Raw genomic sequence first — 19,723 nt, 5'->3', positions numbered from 1 at the left:
GTGCTGTATTTCATCTTTTATTTCTGTTTAGATAGAACCTAATATTTGTACATCCTATGCTTTGCCACAATATCAATAGTGATGCTCTCCTTACATGATATTTGCAATAAGTCATGTCATGACTGAATTTAGTCTTGTGCATGATTAATTAGCAGTTGGCATAAAATGTACAACGTAAGAGATAGTGACATCATAGTTGTCGTGCGGGACTATAGATCAGCGTGTCACCGTGATGGCATAATTAAAAGACAATAGGGCAAATGAAGTGAAGGAATGTTAACGTGTGTATGTCACAGATTTTAATCACACATTAACTCATTGTTTCGCTATCCTAGTTAATGGGAAAGTGTCTGTCAATCACATTTACTGTCAGTTTCAGCCAGTGGGTATGACAGGGAACAAGATTTCTTATCAGCCGTTATAGCGTTGTATCGTACAGTGATGTGTGCTGTCTTGCCACCATAGTCCACACACAGCATCATTCCTGTCATGCAGGGATTAGATATGATCAGTGCATATGGTTTATATTCTGAAATTTCAGAAGTACATTTCTCACAAATCTCAGGTTACTCTTTGTGCACAGTGTGAATACTTCTTACAGCTGCCCTACAAGACTTCCCATTTATTTTGTTCTTCAGTGTAATAGCCTAGGGATATGAGTCACTACTCAGTTTGACATGCCAAACATTTGTTGATTTCCATGTCCTTTTCATGTCAGAAGTTGTTCTTGGGTCCTATCATCAACACAGAGTTGTACCATTGCCTCTGCTAGCTATCTGCTCCATGGCAGAGTCTGCGATAAAATTGAGAAGATGCTTGTGGAGAAGATACTCTAATTGAAAGGATTAGATCGTGTCAAATTCAATTCACATGACCCCTTACCGGCATGCAGTGATGATATGGTATTTTCAAGGCATTTCAAGCATAATTAGGAGATACTAGCACTATTGGACCGTGATTTGCTCTTCTGAAATGACTCCAGGATGTGGTGAAGTTTGAAAGATTCAGACATTTAGGTTTTGAACATCATCATATGTGGCTTGACAAGAAACAACTTTTATCAGTGGAATGTTCTCTCTCATCCTTATGTGAGCGAAGTTAATGAAATGGTGGTGCTTTGTGTAATCCATGAAGTGTACGAAAGATAATTTTATGTTATAGTATCAGTGGAGAATGCTGAAGTAGCTGTCTGATAAAGTGCAGTGCAGCTGCACCTTAACCTGTTGAGGACGAGTCCCGAGTATACTCGGGCAATTTGTGTCTGTGGGAAATGCGTGTTGTAGCAAAATCAGCCCGTCCTCTACGGGTTAAATTTGTAGATGCAACTCATTTTGGAGTCCTGAGGAAAGGATCCACATCGTGATGCTAGTCTCTTTCAAAGTCTGTGATGAATTCTACTAATGTTATTTGTCTCTGGTCTGTATTGTTCGCAGGACCTCCAGTGTATCTATTTACATCTCCACGACCTAGAAGCCCTGAGGTCACTCCGGGAGCCAGCCATCCGAGAGATCGCCAAGACGGTTCGCTACGAGCGGCACGAACCTGACGACATTCTTTATTGGTAAGGTCACCATGTTTGTCTGCTGACAGTATAATGAGGAGGGGGATGATGCTGTTGTTCAATGTTCATTATGATGATGATGATTATGATGATGATTATGAACATTGTCACTGATGTACCAGTATACCCATAGTTTCTGTTCTTATCATTGTGCATGTCTTCATACTTTGCAGTGGAACCATGTTGTTTACCATTACCATGCACAAATGGCAGAAGATACTCAATATCACAAGCAATGAATGATTTTTTTATTCCTCTGCTACAGAATCTTGTAAGCATTATTTACAGTGTAAGACCTCAGTTTTACTTTTCTCCTGATTGGTATATCTCTCTAGACATTTCTAAAGACACAGTAATTTGTTTCCTCATGGGAAGGTATCGCTCAGTTCTGAAAATGTACATAAAAAAAAGAAAAAAAATATTCATATCGTGACTTGCCCAGCAAAGATTTTTTTTTTGTTTCTGTTGAAGACGATCATGTCAAAGTGAAGCTGCAAGTACTCCTGACCTTTGCAGTAGCTGTTTATCATTGATTGTATGATGATGTATGCAAGTAAGCCCCTGTCAAGTTTTAAAAAGATGTCATTTCTCCACAGATAGCTGGCTGTTTTATTGTTTTCAAGCCTGTTTATTCCTGGTTTTCTTCTTTTCTTGTACTTTTTGAAAAAAAAAACTGTTTGTACCAACTTCCCTAGTATTGCCTAAACTTGATAATAGGCGTGTCCGTATCAACAGTTGTTTGTAACTTTTTGTGCCACCTGCCCCTAAAACCCTTGGTATGTGCCTCTACCAACCCCTGATCTCTTCTCCACTGAGAGTTCGATAGAAATTGGAGGGTTCATCGAAAGGTTATTTTGAATTCCAGTTCATATTTGACATGACAACTTTTTTCAGGAAAAAGAGTCCGCCTATTCAGTTCATATAACATATGAATATGGACTTGTCAAATTGATCCTGTTCCAATGTTCAGATAAGCCACATGTTATATAATGATTTTTGTTTTCCATTTTTCGGGGGGGGGGGGGTTATGGCAGTGGCACACAGTTTCTTTCAGTTTCACATCATTCTTCTCTTGAATAATCTAAATTGTAAAGCAAAGACAGAATGGTCATGGTCTGTTCAAACTCTTGTTCATTGCAGTCACCAAACAACCGCTATTCAAATCCACTATAGATATTAAAGGCATTACCGTTTGCAGATGAAACGAAAACCCAGCTTTAGTGCTTCAAAGTAGTTCTAAAATGTGAGTTAGGGATAGAAACAACCAATGTGAAAATTTGAACTAGCATAATTGATGTTAAGTATTGTTAATTATACAAAATGTGAACAGTAGGTATAATAAAAATGTTTCTTGACTAAACCGTCTACAGTTATGGTTTAACCAGAAAAATAGTGATATCTCCTTATATTTTAGGCTTTATTGCAAAATTTTTATATGGTAGGATGTTTTGTGATACGCCTGATCTACACATATGCATCAAAAGTGATATCTTGAACATTTTTAAAGTCACTGCTCCCAAAGGTAAAGAGGACCTTTAACCTGTTGAGGACGGGCTGATTTTTCTATAACGCGCATTTCCCATATACACTTGCCTGAGTATACTCGGGACTCGTTCTCAGCAGTATAAAAGAGTATAAAATACATACTGCAAAATTTAATTCAGTCCCCGAATCAGGGCAGAGGTTACAGGAACTGAAATCCACATTGAGGCATTCACAGTCAAATCAAATTTAGGAAGAAGAAGCCTTGACATTGTACTAGTCATGGCTTTACCTACATGTAGCTCATTACATCAGAAATAGCTCGAGGAACTGACCAAACTTCCCGGAGATCTGCTAGTTTTCGTTCTGGATGGAGGAGACCTTAGAACTCTGTTGATATTAACTTGTGACTCACCTGTCAGGCAACTAATTGAGCTTAATTGGGGAAACGAGGGATCTGATATATATTGGTGCACGCGGCTTTCATTCCCCAAGATTTTGCATGAGGAAACCATTTAAATTTGTCAGCGGACATCTTGCAGAGGGGAGGGAATGCCAAGAGGAACCATTGATCTGTCCATAAAGATGCTTGTCCATGGCTCCTATGTTTCATTGAAGATGGTAAATGCTGATGATGACAAGGGCACTGGAGAATTGAAGATGATGAGCTGTTATGATGAGAGAGAGTGGTACAAGTTGATGTGAAAGCAAAAGTAAATGATGGGGGGGGGGGGACAAAATGTGCAGTTATGTGCAGAAATGATCTCAGGTGACATTAATTATGGGTTGTTACAGTGCCGCTTCTGATCATATTTTCTAAGGGACATCTGTTAAAGACATCATGAGTAAATAGCCTGGATTGTAATATTAGTTCTGATATAAGGAAACAAGGGAGAGTGAGAGAGATAAATGGAGAGAGAGGAAGAGAGCAAGGGAGAGAGCAGGAGTGGGAAACATGCCACTGTAAAACATGCATAGTTGCATTGTGCTGTTAATCTGTATGTGTCTGTGTGTTAGAGAGTGAGTGTTTGTGAGTCTTTCATGTTATTTTAAAGGGGGAAAGTATATTTATGTTTCCTCGATGCAGCTGGTAACTGATAACTTGGATAAACATGTTTCATGGAAGAGGATGTCATAACTACGTGATTGCCAGGATTAAGAAAAAAAATGCTACAAGTGGAGAATGCGAAAGAGAAGGGGGGAAGGAAGCTTGCAGATCACAGGCTAGAACCTTGAGGCATTCCATACTTATCAAATTAAACGATGCGTAGAGTAAACTTTGAACACTCGTATGCAGTGGCTGAGGTTTGGCTGTACATTGATTGATGGGATTTAAAGGTGCATTCACACATGAGCAGAAAAATTCTTTGTAGAAAGTGGAAAATCACGAACTCACTTTGTGCATGTTGACAAAGGTGATGGGACATGACAAAGCTTCCTTTCACTGTGCACCTCCACATCACACTCAAGTGGCCTTTGATTTAATAGAGAAGACAAATATTGTAGTGGTAGTGGTTCCCTCAAAATCTGAGGTAATACATAATCAAGTTATGGAATTCCAACGTTTCATTGAATAATGCTTCGGTCGCAACCAACATGTGCAGGCAAGCTGAGGTGCTTGATGTTTTCAATTCACACCTGCCCTCTTGGTTTGCATGAGCAAACATATAAATTTTTTTTTTGGTTGATGATCATGTCAAGCAACTAGGGCCTACAACTCTCCCTTTAAAGTCATCATTGCTAGGTTATTGCAGCATAAAATGTGTATGTTTTTCTCTGTGCTCTCTTGTCAAAAGCTGAAATGTAATGCAGATTTTTGTATGAGTCAGTAGGAGATTTGTGAAGTGATAACATCATCACTTCATCTTTTTGTATATTTGGTTGCCACGGATATTGCTTTTTTGTGAAAACTTTTGAAACTTTATACTTCACAAACTTCCGCATTTTAGGTCTGATTTTCATGACATCTTAATCATTCTGTTCATCTAACTTGACTGTATTTACCATAAGGAGTCAACTTGGACGTATACACTGTATTTTGTGGATCGCATTTCTGTGCTCTGCACATTAAAATTCAGCTGTTAAGACTACATCGTGTTTCCACATGACACCTAATCTTACAGACTGAATTTTCAAGTGAGAGTCCAACTCGATGATTTAGCCACAGAGCTGGAAGAAATTCATACACACAGCACCAGCGATAAACCCAGTACATTTAATGTGTGATGATACAGTAGTGTACAACACACACTGGAGTTGACCCAGAAGCTGAGGGGGAATATGCTAACTTTTGAGTTCGTTGATTAGTGTCCATGTGACGCTAAACTATGAAGAGGACCCCCCCCCCCCCCCACCCCCCGCAGCTAATGGATAGAGAATAAACCGTTAGATATCTTGTGGTTCTAATCGTCAAATAATCTTAAAGTTTGCTAATTTTCAAGTGCATCTACGTGGGGCTAGCCTATGAGCTAATCATTGAAGATTGATAATTCGAGCTGATTGTGAAATTTAAGAACATTAACTTTGATTATATTTGCCAGAAAAGCTGTTCACACAGGTTAAGACTCCCTTTAAGATTGCTGCCCTGTGGGACTGGAGAGTTGAACTCCCACACTACACACATGTGTGGGTCACTGGTCGTTTGACATTCAACGAGAGGAAGAAATGTCCTGAGCAGAGTGTATTTTAGTTCCTTACAGATCACCGCGATTTGTTTGACTCATGCATGCGCCCTTCTGTTAGCTCAATTTCTTGTAGCGTGACTGTCTGTTTCTATTCTTAACGTGGCAAGCTGCTGTGAAACTAGTTATGATGTTTGTAGGCTATTGTAAGAAGTCATGGCTCCCTTGTCTCCTATAGTTCCCATCACTTGTCGTGGATGTTATCAGACTTGTGGACCTGAATCACTGAACTGTCAGGCAATATTGAGAAAAATTACTTGCCTGAATTGGGCAGGCAAAAAGTTTTGCAGTCACCTTTTTTCACTTTTTCTACCCTACAAACCCATGAAGTCAGCCATACAGAAGCCCAAAGATAATGACCGTTAAGTGTAATATTATTTGAAATAGTCAGCCATCTTCTGTTTGTTTTGTTGTTATTATAAAAAAAAAGAAGCTAAATATGAGCAACACGATTAGAGATGGGCATTAGAGATGTACACTGTGGGACAAAGAATACACCCACCCTGCCTCCCCTGCAAAAATTGAAGAAAAAACAATTTTTTTTTTTAGTTTGCAGGACAAGGAGATAAGGCCATATCTCTCACATAAGGGTGAAATATATATATACAGTTGCTTCAGTGAACGGATACAGAAATCCCATGTGAACGATCAATGTTCATATTGAGTTGATTTGAATCAGTATATATATGCAGAATTATGATTTGATGATGAAGCTTGACGAAATACCATGGAGGAACTTTGACTTTTTTGATACTTAAAGGTCATGTGGAATGAAAGCCTTAGTCACTGAATATTACAGTACAATCTTTGTAAGACTTCATTTTGATGCACAACCTGACCTTAAGTTATACATACTGATGTCTTACTTTAAGTTCACTGATTCTATTTATATAGACTTTCATTCTCAGGCAATTTTATGATATTTTCCTGCTTTGATCAGACTTTCCACCAATCAGAATCCTAGATTTCACCAGTTTAATTCCAAACATTTTCCCTTGGTGATATTAATCCCAGTGCCCCCCCCCCCCCAAAAAAAAAAAAAAAAATGTTCTCCTGTTTTCCAGAAGTCATTTCTCATTCCTTTTAGCTTCACTCCTGAATTTTGTTTTGTTGAGCAACCTCTCAGACCTAACAGTTGCATTTTGTTTTCTCTTTTTGACCCCGATCTGCAGTCGAGATGAGCTGAGTACGTGCTGGTTCATCCTACTCTCTGGCTCTGTCTTCATTGACCATGCTATGTACCTTCCTGGCAGCAGGTAAGACTACCACTAGTATCTTGAGCACAGACACTGCTATTAAAAGTGCCTTTTCTGCTTTTTTGTGGAGTTTCCTTTTTCTTTTTGTCTGCAAAACATTACAGTGACAGTACTTGAACAAATCTAAAGCATCTGCTATAATAACTGAATATGAAATTATGATAACTGACCTTAATGTGTATAGGCCCTAAGTTGTTTTCTTTTTTCAAGGTGGTGAGAAACATTCTGTAAATGATCAGGCCAAAATTGCTAGAAATTATGAATAATGGCAACTATTCTTATCTTGATTTCACTAAGGATTCCGATCGTCCCCTTTTCCTATATTGAACCGTGAGCTCGTCGTATTTTGAAATCACATTGAAACTACAAATCCAAAGCGAAACTAGTTAGCTGTAATGATTGTAAAGAAGGTTGTCAAAGGACCGATTCAGGAATAAACACTGCATGGACATGACGTTGAACCCACTATTGAATGCAATGCTGTAACAATGGACACAATAGCCCATCTGTGGTGGAATGCCCCACAGAGTTCCCTTCGCCAACCCAGGGAGGTGTGACACCTCCCTGGCCAACCAATGCATACTGCACATCATGGAGCTACATCACATCTTCAACAGTCAGACTGAGAGTACCCTCCAGAGAGAGCAACAAAAACAACTCTTTCATCTTGACCCAGACATGACCTCTCTCTAGGGTATCACTTCCTGTTCCCATCTCTTACCCTGTGGCAAACCAGTGAATGGGTTTTGATACCTCATCTGTGGCTGGTGTCTACAGATTGCAGTGGGAGGGGCATGACAGTTAAAGAGGAATAATGAGTACACCTGATTCTCTTTATGGTTTTTGTTGGTTGATAGCCCTTGCTGTAGATGTTTAACATCTGCCATTGTCATTCTTTGTTAACTTCTCTTTCAATTATTGATGTCCATTCAATATTTCAACAGCTTCTTGAAAAATGCGAGATCTCATTGCAATCTGCCTTCTGTCTTCATCTACAAAGGCGTACAGGAATATTAGTGATCCCTCTAAGTTTGCCCCTTCTATTTCTGTGGTGAAGGTAAACACAGGTTTCTATGGTAATGACTTTGTCTTGCTTGGCAGGGAAGTGGACAGGATTTTGTCTGTTGTTCAACCTGATGGCAGCTTCTGTAATGCAAAGGAAACAAGTGTTTGAATTTATTTTGGCATGTTGTCACATTCATGCAGTCATCACTGAGCACAAGCTTCACTCAAATTTTCGACCACAGAATATCCTGGGACTAGAGTGAAGTAGTAGCCTTGTTAATTTCCATGAAGTGGCAAATTTAAAGGTGCAACTTAAAAAAAAGTTTCCAGTTTGAAAATCTGGACTGCAGGTCGCACATGCTACCAGTCTCTGTTACTGTGTATACCAAATGTGCTATGATCCAGATATAGGGTTGAAAATAACGCTGAATTCTCACCAAAAGTGAATATCTTTTTAAGAGTAACCAGATTAAATTGTTATACTCAACATTTCTCACAGAAGGTAGTGTTAGAATTAGGCATTCTGTAAAAGGTTTGTTTTAACATGGTAATATTTCTCAATAGATCTCTCGAAACAGTGAAAGCATAAAACCTTTTTGATGCTGGAGTGTATTTCTTTTTCATGCATTTGGATGTCATCATAAACCTCAGTCAGCAAGGTTTGATAATTTCTGAAATTGAACCACCACCGTGTTTACTGGTAAACAGTATCTTTGATTTGCGTTATTAAGATATTAGTACTAGCCACTTTTTAATCAGTTTTAAGGAACCTTAGAGTACTAGGCACTGTATCAGTTTATAAGGAACCTTTGCAATGCATATAATGTATTCTACAATAGGAATTTTAAAGTTTCATTAAACATGGGTTGGCTGCCAAATTTTGTTCAACGAAAGAAAAAAAAAATCCAGTGAAATAACTTTTTTTTTCTGTCACAGTTGTATTGGGGCTTTAATATCCAGGCCCATGTTGTTTGATATTAGTCCCTTGTTAACCTGTTTCTACATATGCAAGCCCTGAGGAAGGTATGCATAATGAGGCAGTTCATTAGCCTTGCTGTTGCCCACAAACCAATGTGCATTGACTCTCAGCCTTCCTCGGGCTGCCTCCTCGACCTTTACCAAAGCACATTCAAGAAATGACTGAGAGAACCTGATTACATTCTCCCCTGATTCAGTGGAAGACAAAGTGCTTCAGGCTTCCTTCCGATGTTTGTCCACTCCTTTCCAACAACCATCCAATGCAAATCAAGACTCTCTCCCTCTACACACTGCATGCCTCTTTTTTCTCTCCCACTGTCTAGTTGTTTCTCCTTCCTGTGTCATTGTGCATACATTTTGGTCATTGTGCATACATTTTGGTCAATATGGGAAAAAATTATCGTGTGGTTATGATGTGCTGTCATAGAACCTGAGCTGTTGTTTGTGAAGTTTTGTGCTCCTTAACTGAAGGTTAAGTGAGCTGTCGAGGAAGCTGGATGTATTGAACAATATTTTGGTACACTGGAAAAAGCTTTGAAGAAGAAGGAAATGTCCCGCATGAATTTTGGCCCATTATATAGAATCTAAACCATGCTCTTATTCCCAATTTCAGCAAGAGACAGTAATTATAGTTACAAGGAATGTAGATAGGTTAGCATTAATCATAAGTTTGTCTCTGAAGATGCCAGTTTGAGCTCTATTCTGGGCAAAGTGCATGCAGTAGTTGAACCATAAGCTTGTTTAGTTTGTGTGCATTCAACATTGTACGGCCATTCTTTTCTGGTAGAGGGAGGTAACAGTCACCCTGGAGATTTTAAACACCAGAACTCAGTCACAATAGAGAAATAAGTCATGTCACTGTAATAGTGTCTCTAGGATGTGTACAGTTCTGGTTGAGGTGAGAATTTAGTTTTTGACGTTTTGCGAGATATTCAGAAACCGTTCTATGAGATGTCAAAGGGCATGCAATTCTAAGGGGTATCAAAAGTTTGCTTGATGAAAATCGGTTTTGAAATGGCTGAGATATCCAAAAACAAGGTGACACAAAGAGATCCTAATAAAAGGCGTGGCCGGTCGCCTTTAATCATTATCACTTTTTTTGATATCTCAGCCATTTGAAAACCAATTTTCATCAAATAAACGTTGAATCCTTCTTAAAATTATATGCACTTTCATGTTTCATAAGAGGTTTCTAATTATCTAACTTAGGAATGTTCAAAACATGAATCCCCACCTCAACCAGTACTGTACAGTCCCTTTAATGCTGGGATGATGAATGCAGACCCAACTTTCTGGTTTCACCAGATAATTTCTGCATCATTATACTGTTTGCTACCACTTATCATTTATCCGATTCCAGGAAAATATTCACAAGGCCCAGAGGGTGGCAGTATGTCTGTACATGAAATGATACAAATAAACATACTGTACAATTTATATCATCATGCTTCCATTAGAGAGAATGGTGGGAAGTGTTTCCTAAAATGGCAGTGGTTCTCCTCTGTCAATCATCTCAATTTCCATCACATCTCCTGTGTGAAACACATATGAAATCAGAATAACACATGTCAACTTCCTGCTTAATTTCTCTACATATATAGACTTGGCAGCAACAAATCAGTCTTCTTTTTTTTATCTATGTTTCCTTTCCATGCTGTAGACATTTTTTTTTTTTTTTTAGTGCCTAAAAGAGGAAAACATCAGGTTTGTATATTTCATGCAATATTCTGGTCATGAATGGAGCATTGTTACATGCTTAACTCATGAGTCATCCCTTCAAGCTGTGATTGGTTAGGTTCTCTCAGAGACTGTCATGTCTTAAAAGTGAGGTTTTCTGTCAGGTTTCAAAGACCTTGGTGGGGGGTGAATGTGGGTTGTACCAAGAACAATGTGTAAAACGTGTGTACTGAATTTAGGACAACAGAGAGAACAAAATTTCAAAGACTTAGGCCCCATATTCATATTTATCATATTCCATCACTGTTGATGATAGTGATGATGCTTTGCTTATGTCAATGACAATGACAATACAGATGGTGATACTATGCATCTCCTACATAGGTATACCAAGTACATGTAGATACTGATACTGTAAAACGCGATGTTTTTGCGGCATGAAATTTTTGCGAATTGGAGTAGACGGCCTTTTTCCCGGCATGAAATTTTCGCGAGATGCCTCTAACATTTAATGCATACATTGTGGACCAGAACTTTCATGTGCATTTTAATTTCGCGAATCTTGGCTCTCATGAAATTCGCGAAATTAAAATGCACGCGAACATTCCTCATTTTACAGTATACCAGGTTGATACTGGTTACCAAGTAGATAGGCCTACCAGTGTATACCAAAGATACCAGTATACCAAGTAGATACAGGTAAACCAAGTAGATACCTGTATACCAAGTAGATATTGGTATACCAAGTATAGATATTGGTATACCAAGTAGATATCGGTATCCCAACTATATAGATACGGATTACCAAGTAGATAGCGGTATAGGCCTACCAAATAGATACCGGTTACTAAGTAGGTTCCGATAAAGTCAGGTGGATGGAAATAACAGAATGTAGGAGACAGCAGTTCTTGAAATTTCACTTGACCTTCTACAGAAATGTATGTTTACCAGTCAGTCAGGAGAGACTGTACAAATTACAGCCACACCCTTCCTTGTTTGAAACATACAGGACTAGGAAACCTTATGGTGATTCTTTGGTTGTCATCAGGGCACAAGTGTTCTGTAAAACGAGGAATTTTCGCGTGCATTTTAATTTTGCTAATTTCGCGAAATTAAAATGCACGCGAAATTTCTCGTCTACACTATATGCATTGAATGCCAGTGGCAAATCGCGAAAATTTCATGCCACGGAAAAGGCCGTCGGCTCCAATTTGTGAAAATTTCGTGCTGCGAATATATAATGTTTTACAGTATTTGACAGTAGGACAGACATGCAGTGATGTTTTGCCTCTGCTTTCAAAGCATAATGATGAGAACATTGCAGAAAAATTTATGAGAAAAATCACATGACCACAGGAATGTTTGAATCTGCTATAGACCAGTTGTTTAATGTAGCGGGCATGTGGGGTTGGAGGTCAACATATTCCATGATTGATCTTCTTCCTTCCATCAAGACAAACAATGTTTGGCAGAATGTCTTTTTCATTTCTCAAGTATTACCTGCAAAATGCAAAACACAGCCTTTTAAGGGCTTTTTACACTTGTAGAATTTTGCTTAGCCCCGGACCAACGGTGGGGCTAAGGGGGGGCCTTAGCCCCACCGTTGGTACGGGACTATCCTTAGCCCACTTTCTGTTTACACTCGTTTTTGCCAAAGTGGGCTAGCCCCACCGATAGTACGGTACTATCTGGCCCTGCAAAATAGCAGGGGTTAGCACCACAATTGCGGTGCCAAGCAAGTGAGTGTAAACAGAACGAAAAAATAATCCTGGGCTAAGCGACGGAGACGAAATCCGACCCTCACTGACCAATCAGAAACGAGGTAATCAAGTGCTGCCGGTGCGTGCGTGTACGTGTACAGTACACAGCGTAATTATGAATATTCATGTGGTTTGGAAAGTCCGGGGCTAAGAAATACGAGTGTAAAAAGGTCAGTTTTCTCCTTAGCCCCGGACAAGAGATAGTACGGGACTAATTGGCGAGTGTAAAAAGCTGAAAAAATTGGTACGGGACTAACGATAGTCCTGGGTCAGAGAAAGTCCGGGGTTAAGAAACACAAGTGTAAAAAGCCCTTTAGAGTGCCATACATCTTAACAGAAGTGCAGAGTTAAAATTTGCATTTGTTAACCATGGAAAGCAGTTGAAATGAACAAAAATTAAAACATTGAAACAAACTCACTCACAAGATAATTGAATGGAGCTTCAATGAGTATAAGAAACTACAATTATGTGTATGACAAACTGACAGTGGTTAAAGGAAAGTAAAAGCAAAAAGGCAAGTTTAGAAAAGGAAAGTAGGGATGATGGTAAAGAGAAAGTCTGTGGAGAATGAGATAAACAGCAGGAAACAAAACTGTGTGGGAGGAGTGGGAAAAATCTTACAACGCGGACATTGCCTGCATCTCAAATTATCTGTCAAAATGGCCCCATTCCTGGGAAAAACCGTAATAAGGCTTATGCAAACCTAATGCCATGTGTGCTGATGGTGCTGCTAGCAACCACAAGCAAATGAGCGAACCCTGTGGATATATATTTTAATAAGAGTAGGATAAGAGAACAGATAAAGATTAATAAAAAATGCACTTGGAGGTCTTTTCACATAGTACATTAGTAGGTGATGTTTGCAGTTTATACAGAATTGTCAAGGAGCCCTTGGTAATCAGAAGGCTAAGTGTGCATCATCCTGTGAGGGACATGAGTATTGAGAAAGCTAGATGGAGGAAATATAACAAAGCTTTTCCTCTTTGTCTTGTTTGATGTAAAAAAAATAAATAACGAAGAAATGGTAAAAGCAGGAATAAAGTTACTGTATTTGAAGCTATGTGACATTACCTTAAATATAAATGACCCATACCTAAATTACAGACAGTACTTCAATGTCCAGGTAGTTGTGATGGTTTGGTACTTGTGATGTTGCGACCATGATGAAGCCAACCCCTGTAAAGTTGTTTATCAATGTGTTGATAACATGTTGTCTGTCTATTGCAATAACCTTATAACTATTCCTTTTTTTTAATACTCTAACCTGTGCATGTGAAAACAGGGCAGCTGATTAGTAGGGAATCTTTACCAGGGTAAAAGGTAATGAATGCCAACTGCAGAGTGTATGTTGATGTAGAATGGAGATATTTCTTGCTCTGCTGAACATATTATGATGTATGTACAGGCAGAGGCACTGCAAATGTTTAACATTCTTTGTATTCTAGAGAGGTGCGACGTAGTGCGAACGCGGTCGCTAGGTAGCGTGGAGATGTTCTGAAAGCTGCAAATCTAATTAGAATGGTAGTCAGCACAAATTAATGACACATTTAATACTCTGTGAGGTGCTTTTAGCTCGCACCTGTTTTCCTCAAGCTGAATATGACATCTAGACCCCAGGACGGATTGAGACTTCTATGCCTGACGTAAATGTCACTGCTATGGAGGGAGACATATTTCATACACTCAGTTTGTAATACAGGATGTGATAATAAGAAAAGCAAATACAATTGACATGGAAGCAGAATAGTTCAAGGAAACCTGTCAAGATTTTTTTCCCAAAATATGTATGATAAATTTAATTGTTTTCCTTTGCAAGAGAAATGCTACATGTAAAAAACAAAACAAAACATAATTTTATTGCCTGTGTTATTGTGCATTGCATTTTAAATGCCAGGTGTACATACAGTGTACCAGCAAATCAACTGCCTTTGAAGGATAATTTGACTTAGCATTTTATACATCTTTAGGATAAAAAGCAGGTCAATGCCAACCTCTTGAATATTGGTTTGAAAAATGCATTAAATCTATCTATACTGAAGGTGAAGGTGATATATCTAGAGATTTCTATTTATATTGGCAATATTTTTTCATTACCATGCTTTCGATAATTCCAGTTTACACAGTTGTCTCTTTGCTTAAGTTTGTTTTGATCATCAGTGATGAAAAAGTATTAGTTTCTTGTAACATAACTTTTTGATCAGACACAAACCCTTCAGGGATCTGTCATATTTTCCCCTAAAGAATACCATTTGTGACCTTGCATCAGAAAACTTGCGGACATATGTAAGGGTTAATATGCTGGTAGGCCTGAAAAGCAGCAGTTGGTTCATGTTACAAATATGCCATAATATGAAGGGACAAATATCACGAACTCATTTTTATTTCATTTTCACAGACTAAGAATTTTATGAGGACTTGCTGGTATATTCAATTCAATTCGTTTATTCATCTCAATCATCCTGCAAACAATACATTGTGAGATCAACATAACAAAAGGAAATATTGATGAGGAGAACGGGGACTACAGAAAGCGATAGCTTGAAAAGGCGTAAAGCCCCCAGATTACAATGGTAAATAGAATGCATGTATACATGACGAAGTGAACAAAATTTTTGAATGAAGTAGAATAATGAACTGCTTGAAATTGTACATAAAACATAGGAAAAATACTATACTATACAATACTATACTATAGGACAGTGGAAAACCTTAGTTAGGATGACAGAACTTGCCATTAGTTTGCATTTATTGTTGCAACTAATATTACTGTTTTATAGGGAAAACACACACTTTTGATATCCAAAATCTCAATTTTTTGATCTGGGCCCTGTTGTATAAAAGTTGAGATCAAACATAAGTCAGAAAATCAGACATAAGTCTCTGAATACTCAATTCTGATTGGCTGATACCTGATTTATGTTTGATTTTATGACTTATAAATGTTTGATTGCATCTTTTTATGCAACAGGGCCCTGGTTTTAATGAGACTTTCACTGTCCTGTGTGATTTTATTTTTAATAGCAAAAGCAATCGGAAGATGGAATGGAATTTTACTTTAAAGGGATGGTACAGTATTGGTGGAGATGAGAATTGGGCTTTAACTTTTTGCGAGATACCAAGAAAAGACTTATGGAATAGTACAGAGCATACCATTTTAAGAGGAATTCAAAGTTTATTTGATGAAAATCGGGTTTGGAATGACTGAAACATCCAAAAACAAAGTAAAACAAAGCGCTTGTAATAAAGTGTGGGTCCCACACTTATTAGAATCGCTCTGTTTTGGATATCTCAGGCATTTCAAAACCAATTTTCATCAAATAAACGTTAAATTCCTCATGGAATTACATGCTCTTTCATATATCATAAGAGGTTTCTCATTATCTCACCAAAAAATGTTAGAAACCTGAAATCAGGTCTCAACCAAAACTATACGATACCTTTAATTTAAGGTGGGAGAGGAAGAAAAGCTTGCTGCATGCCAACATTTGTTAAGTGAGGCTGGTCGTAGTTCTTGTTTCAAGCAAGCAATGCCATTCAGAAAACCAACTGTTACAGCAGGTTGAAATGAAGGGGGGTGGGCTGAATAACTTGACACCAGCACAATAAAGATTATTTTCACAGCCTCATATAGATCCATCCTTGAAAGTTGTGATGTTACTTCTACTTTGAATCATATTTTGTGTGATATTCACGGTGCATTTGTTAAGATAAAAAGATAACATTTAATTTAAAAAAAAATCAGGTGGAACTCATCCCTTGGGAGCTCTGGAATGAGGCTGAACAACAAGGAGCAAGTTACTAAGGCTATGTTAATTCAGCTTACCATACAAAATATTGTAATGCCTTCATCTACGGAATACCTCTTGATGGAGTCTGGGACTGCATCACCAGCATCTTTGATGGAGTTGTCCACCAGATTACCATAAGAGTGATGCTGTGGTAATGGCCACATGTGTGTGTATTCTTTCTCATCATAATTTGTGATGTTGATGTCATTACTGAAATCATTCTTTTGAGGAGAAATGCTAATAATAACAAATTGCCTCATCATAATAATCATAAAGGCAGCATAGCCTTAAATTGTGTCAAACTCTCAATCAATGTTCAGCATATGACATCTTTGTTCCTTGATACAACATCCTACAGATATGTAGTGGGAAAAATCCAGAGCCATGGCTTTATTGGGATGTTGATGGTATGCAAAACTATGAACTGACTTGATCTACCTTTTGAGTGGCAGATATTAACAACAGCATGGAAATTGGAAGTTGTGGGAGGGGCTGACAGTAGTTTCGTGACTAAGTGAAAGGAGGAGGAGGAGGAGGAGGTAGAGATAAGGTTTAGAGCAGTAAGGAGGAAACAAGTGAAGCCAGGAGGAAAGTATGAATCATTCCTCTCCAGTCTAACTGACTTCTTTAATACCATACCATGCTGGCTTCTTTCCATGTCACTGTCACTTCAACATAAATCAAGGAGTCCTGTTTGGTCCCGGGCTCCTTCAATTTGACTTCTCATCCGTCCGTCTGTCTGTCTGTCTGTCTGTCTGAAGTTTTGCTCTCTGTCTTTGAGTTTTGGTCATGTGCATATGTCTGTCTGTATGTGTGTCTGTCTCATTTATTTCTCTATTCACTTGTGTTTGACTCAAGTGCCTATTACCATTTTCTACCATATTTCTGTGTGTTTGTCTGTTTGTCAGTCATTGTTTTCCCCTCTTCATGTGCCATTTTTTTATCATACCGAATAGTGTACCTACCAACATTACTCATGCTCTCTCTTTATTTGTTTTTGTATGTTTGTCTGTCTACTTAATAGAATTATATATATGTTGATTTGTCTGACACAGCGAGTGAATATAGATGCCCCTTCCCTTTGCATGAAAATCTGGAAATTTCATGTTAGTAATATGCTAGCAAGGCTTCAGTTTCTGTTGTCAACTGAAAGGTTCCCAAATGCACTTTTTGCAAGGTTAAAATGTATTGCATGTTATGTCTGCACTCATGCTATACCCAATCAATATGAAAATTGATGACTAAATTGGACTTGATTTAGATATCATTGATTGCATTTACGTGGCTCCTAGGGAGGTCACAGTGAAAATGTGCACCAATTGTTATTTGATATACAGCAATATGACAGGAAATTGTTGTCAATGGGTTATAATTTCATGCACATACAGCATTTTCTTTAACTCATTGAAGACCAGTCCCAAGTATACTCAGACAGGTGTCCATGGGAAACGTGCTGTAGCAAAATCAGATCGTCCGCAACAGGTTAAAGAAAAACAAGCAGCTAGAAGCAGTTCAAAATTTTGCTCAAAGCTAGTAGTAGGGCCCTAGGCTTGTGGGTACCTCAGATGTTCATTTCTGCTTCACAAATCTTTGTGCTAGGGATCGAGATGTAAATTTTAGATATAATTTGCCACTGTACTCTTAAATTGGATGCAGTCACTGTGTACGTCATGCTATTTTGGCAGAGCACATTGCCACATTAATTCATATCAGCTGCGCATGATTATTAGAGATTTGTGAAATACATGTGGTTTATCAAATCAATTTCTCATTCAATTCTTACAGTGGAAAGATATTAAGAGAGAAAATAAAACTCCCTTGACATCCTGCTATACCCTGCATGGCGATGTTAATGTTGTCATTTGAATCAACTACATAGTATGATACTCTTCAATCATTTTGTTGGATGTAAGCCAGGAATCCCACGGTAATGACTCGCTAGTTAGCCTAATTCAGTGTTGCATTGAAGATTTCTTGACAATCTGTTTTGTAGCAATCTTTATCTGAATGAAATAATTGAATGGGACAGTATGTGAGTACCGCATGGAATCTTTTGATCCGATAATACCAACCCATTTGTATTTTGGGGAGTTAATGAATTGATAAATCCATGCCATAGTGTATCCTTCAGCTTAAACACATCTTTGTGTGGATAGCCTTCAGATGCAAAGTCTTGTTAATCTTTGCTGCAATGAAATGAATGAACAAGGTTGCTGTCACATCGGTGGAAGCATCGCTTGAGTGCCGCTACTTCCCATCCTATCCTTTGTCTTGTGTTTAACTTTCTGGCTGCGTCTGAAGGATCCCGTCACAGACTTGTGCTTTCAGCATGACAGAAGTGTGAGAATTGATCCAACTTGAGTGATCGTCCCAAGCTGTGTGAACCCACATGAATCAGTTTCCCACATACAGCTTATACAAGCTGTGTATCAAAATACAAAAAACTTTGACTACTGGTACACTTGATTGTGGATTGGTAAAAAAAAACCAAGTACAATCGTGTAACTGGAGAGATTGATTCATGATCAATACAAATATTATGTTTTTTTCAGCCAGCAGTTTGGCTGCATAAAGTATTGCATCCCAATTGAAGCAAGTTAACCCTCATAAAACTTAAGTAGTAAATTTACCAAATAAACTTAAACTGAATAAGTGAGAATGTCTTCAGATTTGGGTTGTGGGTCTACTTGTTTTTACCTTTTGCTAAACATGGTAGGGTACCAAAAATTAAGTGGATTCAAATATTTATAGTTTCAAAGAGTACTAGCTGTCAATTGACTTTATCATAAGTATCCAAAAAAAAAAATACTAGTGACTGAATACTTTCATTTAATGCATCTTTTTGATATGAGGAATTCACATTTAAACACTGGGTGTGAAATTAGAAAAGTAAAAGATGTGAATGTATATAATTTATAGTCATCGTTATATTGTAAAACAAGCCTTCAAGTTGCTCTAACTTGAAATCAGTGATGTAGACAGCAAGTTATGTGGCAGTTCTGTTCAGGATTTACTATTAAACAGTCTATTAAAGGACAAGTTCACTTTCATTGTGTACAGTACATGTTGATTGAGGTAATGCAGCTATATTAGTAGAATACATCAGTGAAAGTTTGAAGAAATAAGACAATCCGGTCAAAAGTTATGAACTTTCATGGGTGTGTCTGTTAATATTGGTGCACTTTCCCATTTTCTATGTAAATGAAGGTGAAAGTGTCCTTTATGTCATTAGTTCCAGTTCCACTGCCCCTAAATAAATTGAATGATTCCCAAGTGAAGTTCAGCTTTCCGATACAGGGCATGGGTGAAGTAGTTCCCATGGCACATCTGCCAGTTGTCAAGCTTGATCTGATTGGCTAATGAGGATTGTAGTCTTATACCAAGCTAGGGGCAGTCATTGTAAGCCAGATGACACACCATTGTGGTTTTGAAGCTGCACAACCCCAACCCCCTTCCCTGACAAACTTGGTTTGGGATTCCTCTTCCATACTGACATAGCATAGAGGCAATGTCACTGACCTATTAGAGACAGAC

General features: G+C 38.2%; 1 protein-coding gene across 1 annotated transcript in view; it reads left to right on the top strand.

Annotated features, from left to right (window-relative positions):
- Positions 1 to 19,723, top strand: part of LOC139729674 (rap guanine nucleotide exchange factor 2-like) — a 129,363-nt gene that overhangs the window by 42,407 nt on the left and 67,233 nt on the right. The window contains exons 3-4 of the mRNA XM_071640600.1: positions 1,434 to 1,561; positions 6,897 to 6,980. Coding sequence (XP_071496701.1) covers positions 1,434 to 1,561; positions 6,897 to 6,980 — 212 coding nt within the window. The remainder of the gene's footprint in view (positions 1 to 1,433; positions 1,562 to 6,896; positions 6,981 to 19,723) is intronic.

The sequence above is a fragment of the Diadema antillarum genome, unplaced genomic scaffold (assembly GCF_040938485.1).
Source record: "Diadema antillarum isolate AM-2024a unplaced genomic scaffold, OU_Dant_1.0 seq00000248_RagTag, whole genome shotgun sequence".
Lineage (NCBI taxonomy): Eukaryota > Metazoa > Echinodermata > Echinoidea > Diadematoida > Diadematidae > Diadema > Diadema antillarum.
Note: the sequence above shows the minus strand (reverse complement) of the source record. Positions and strands in the feature narration are given on the sequence as shown.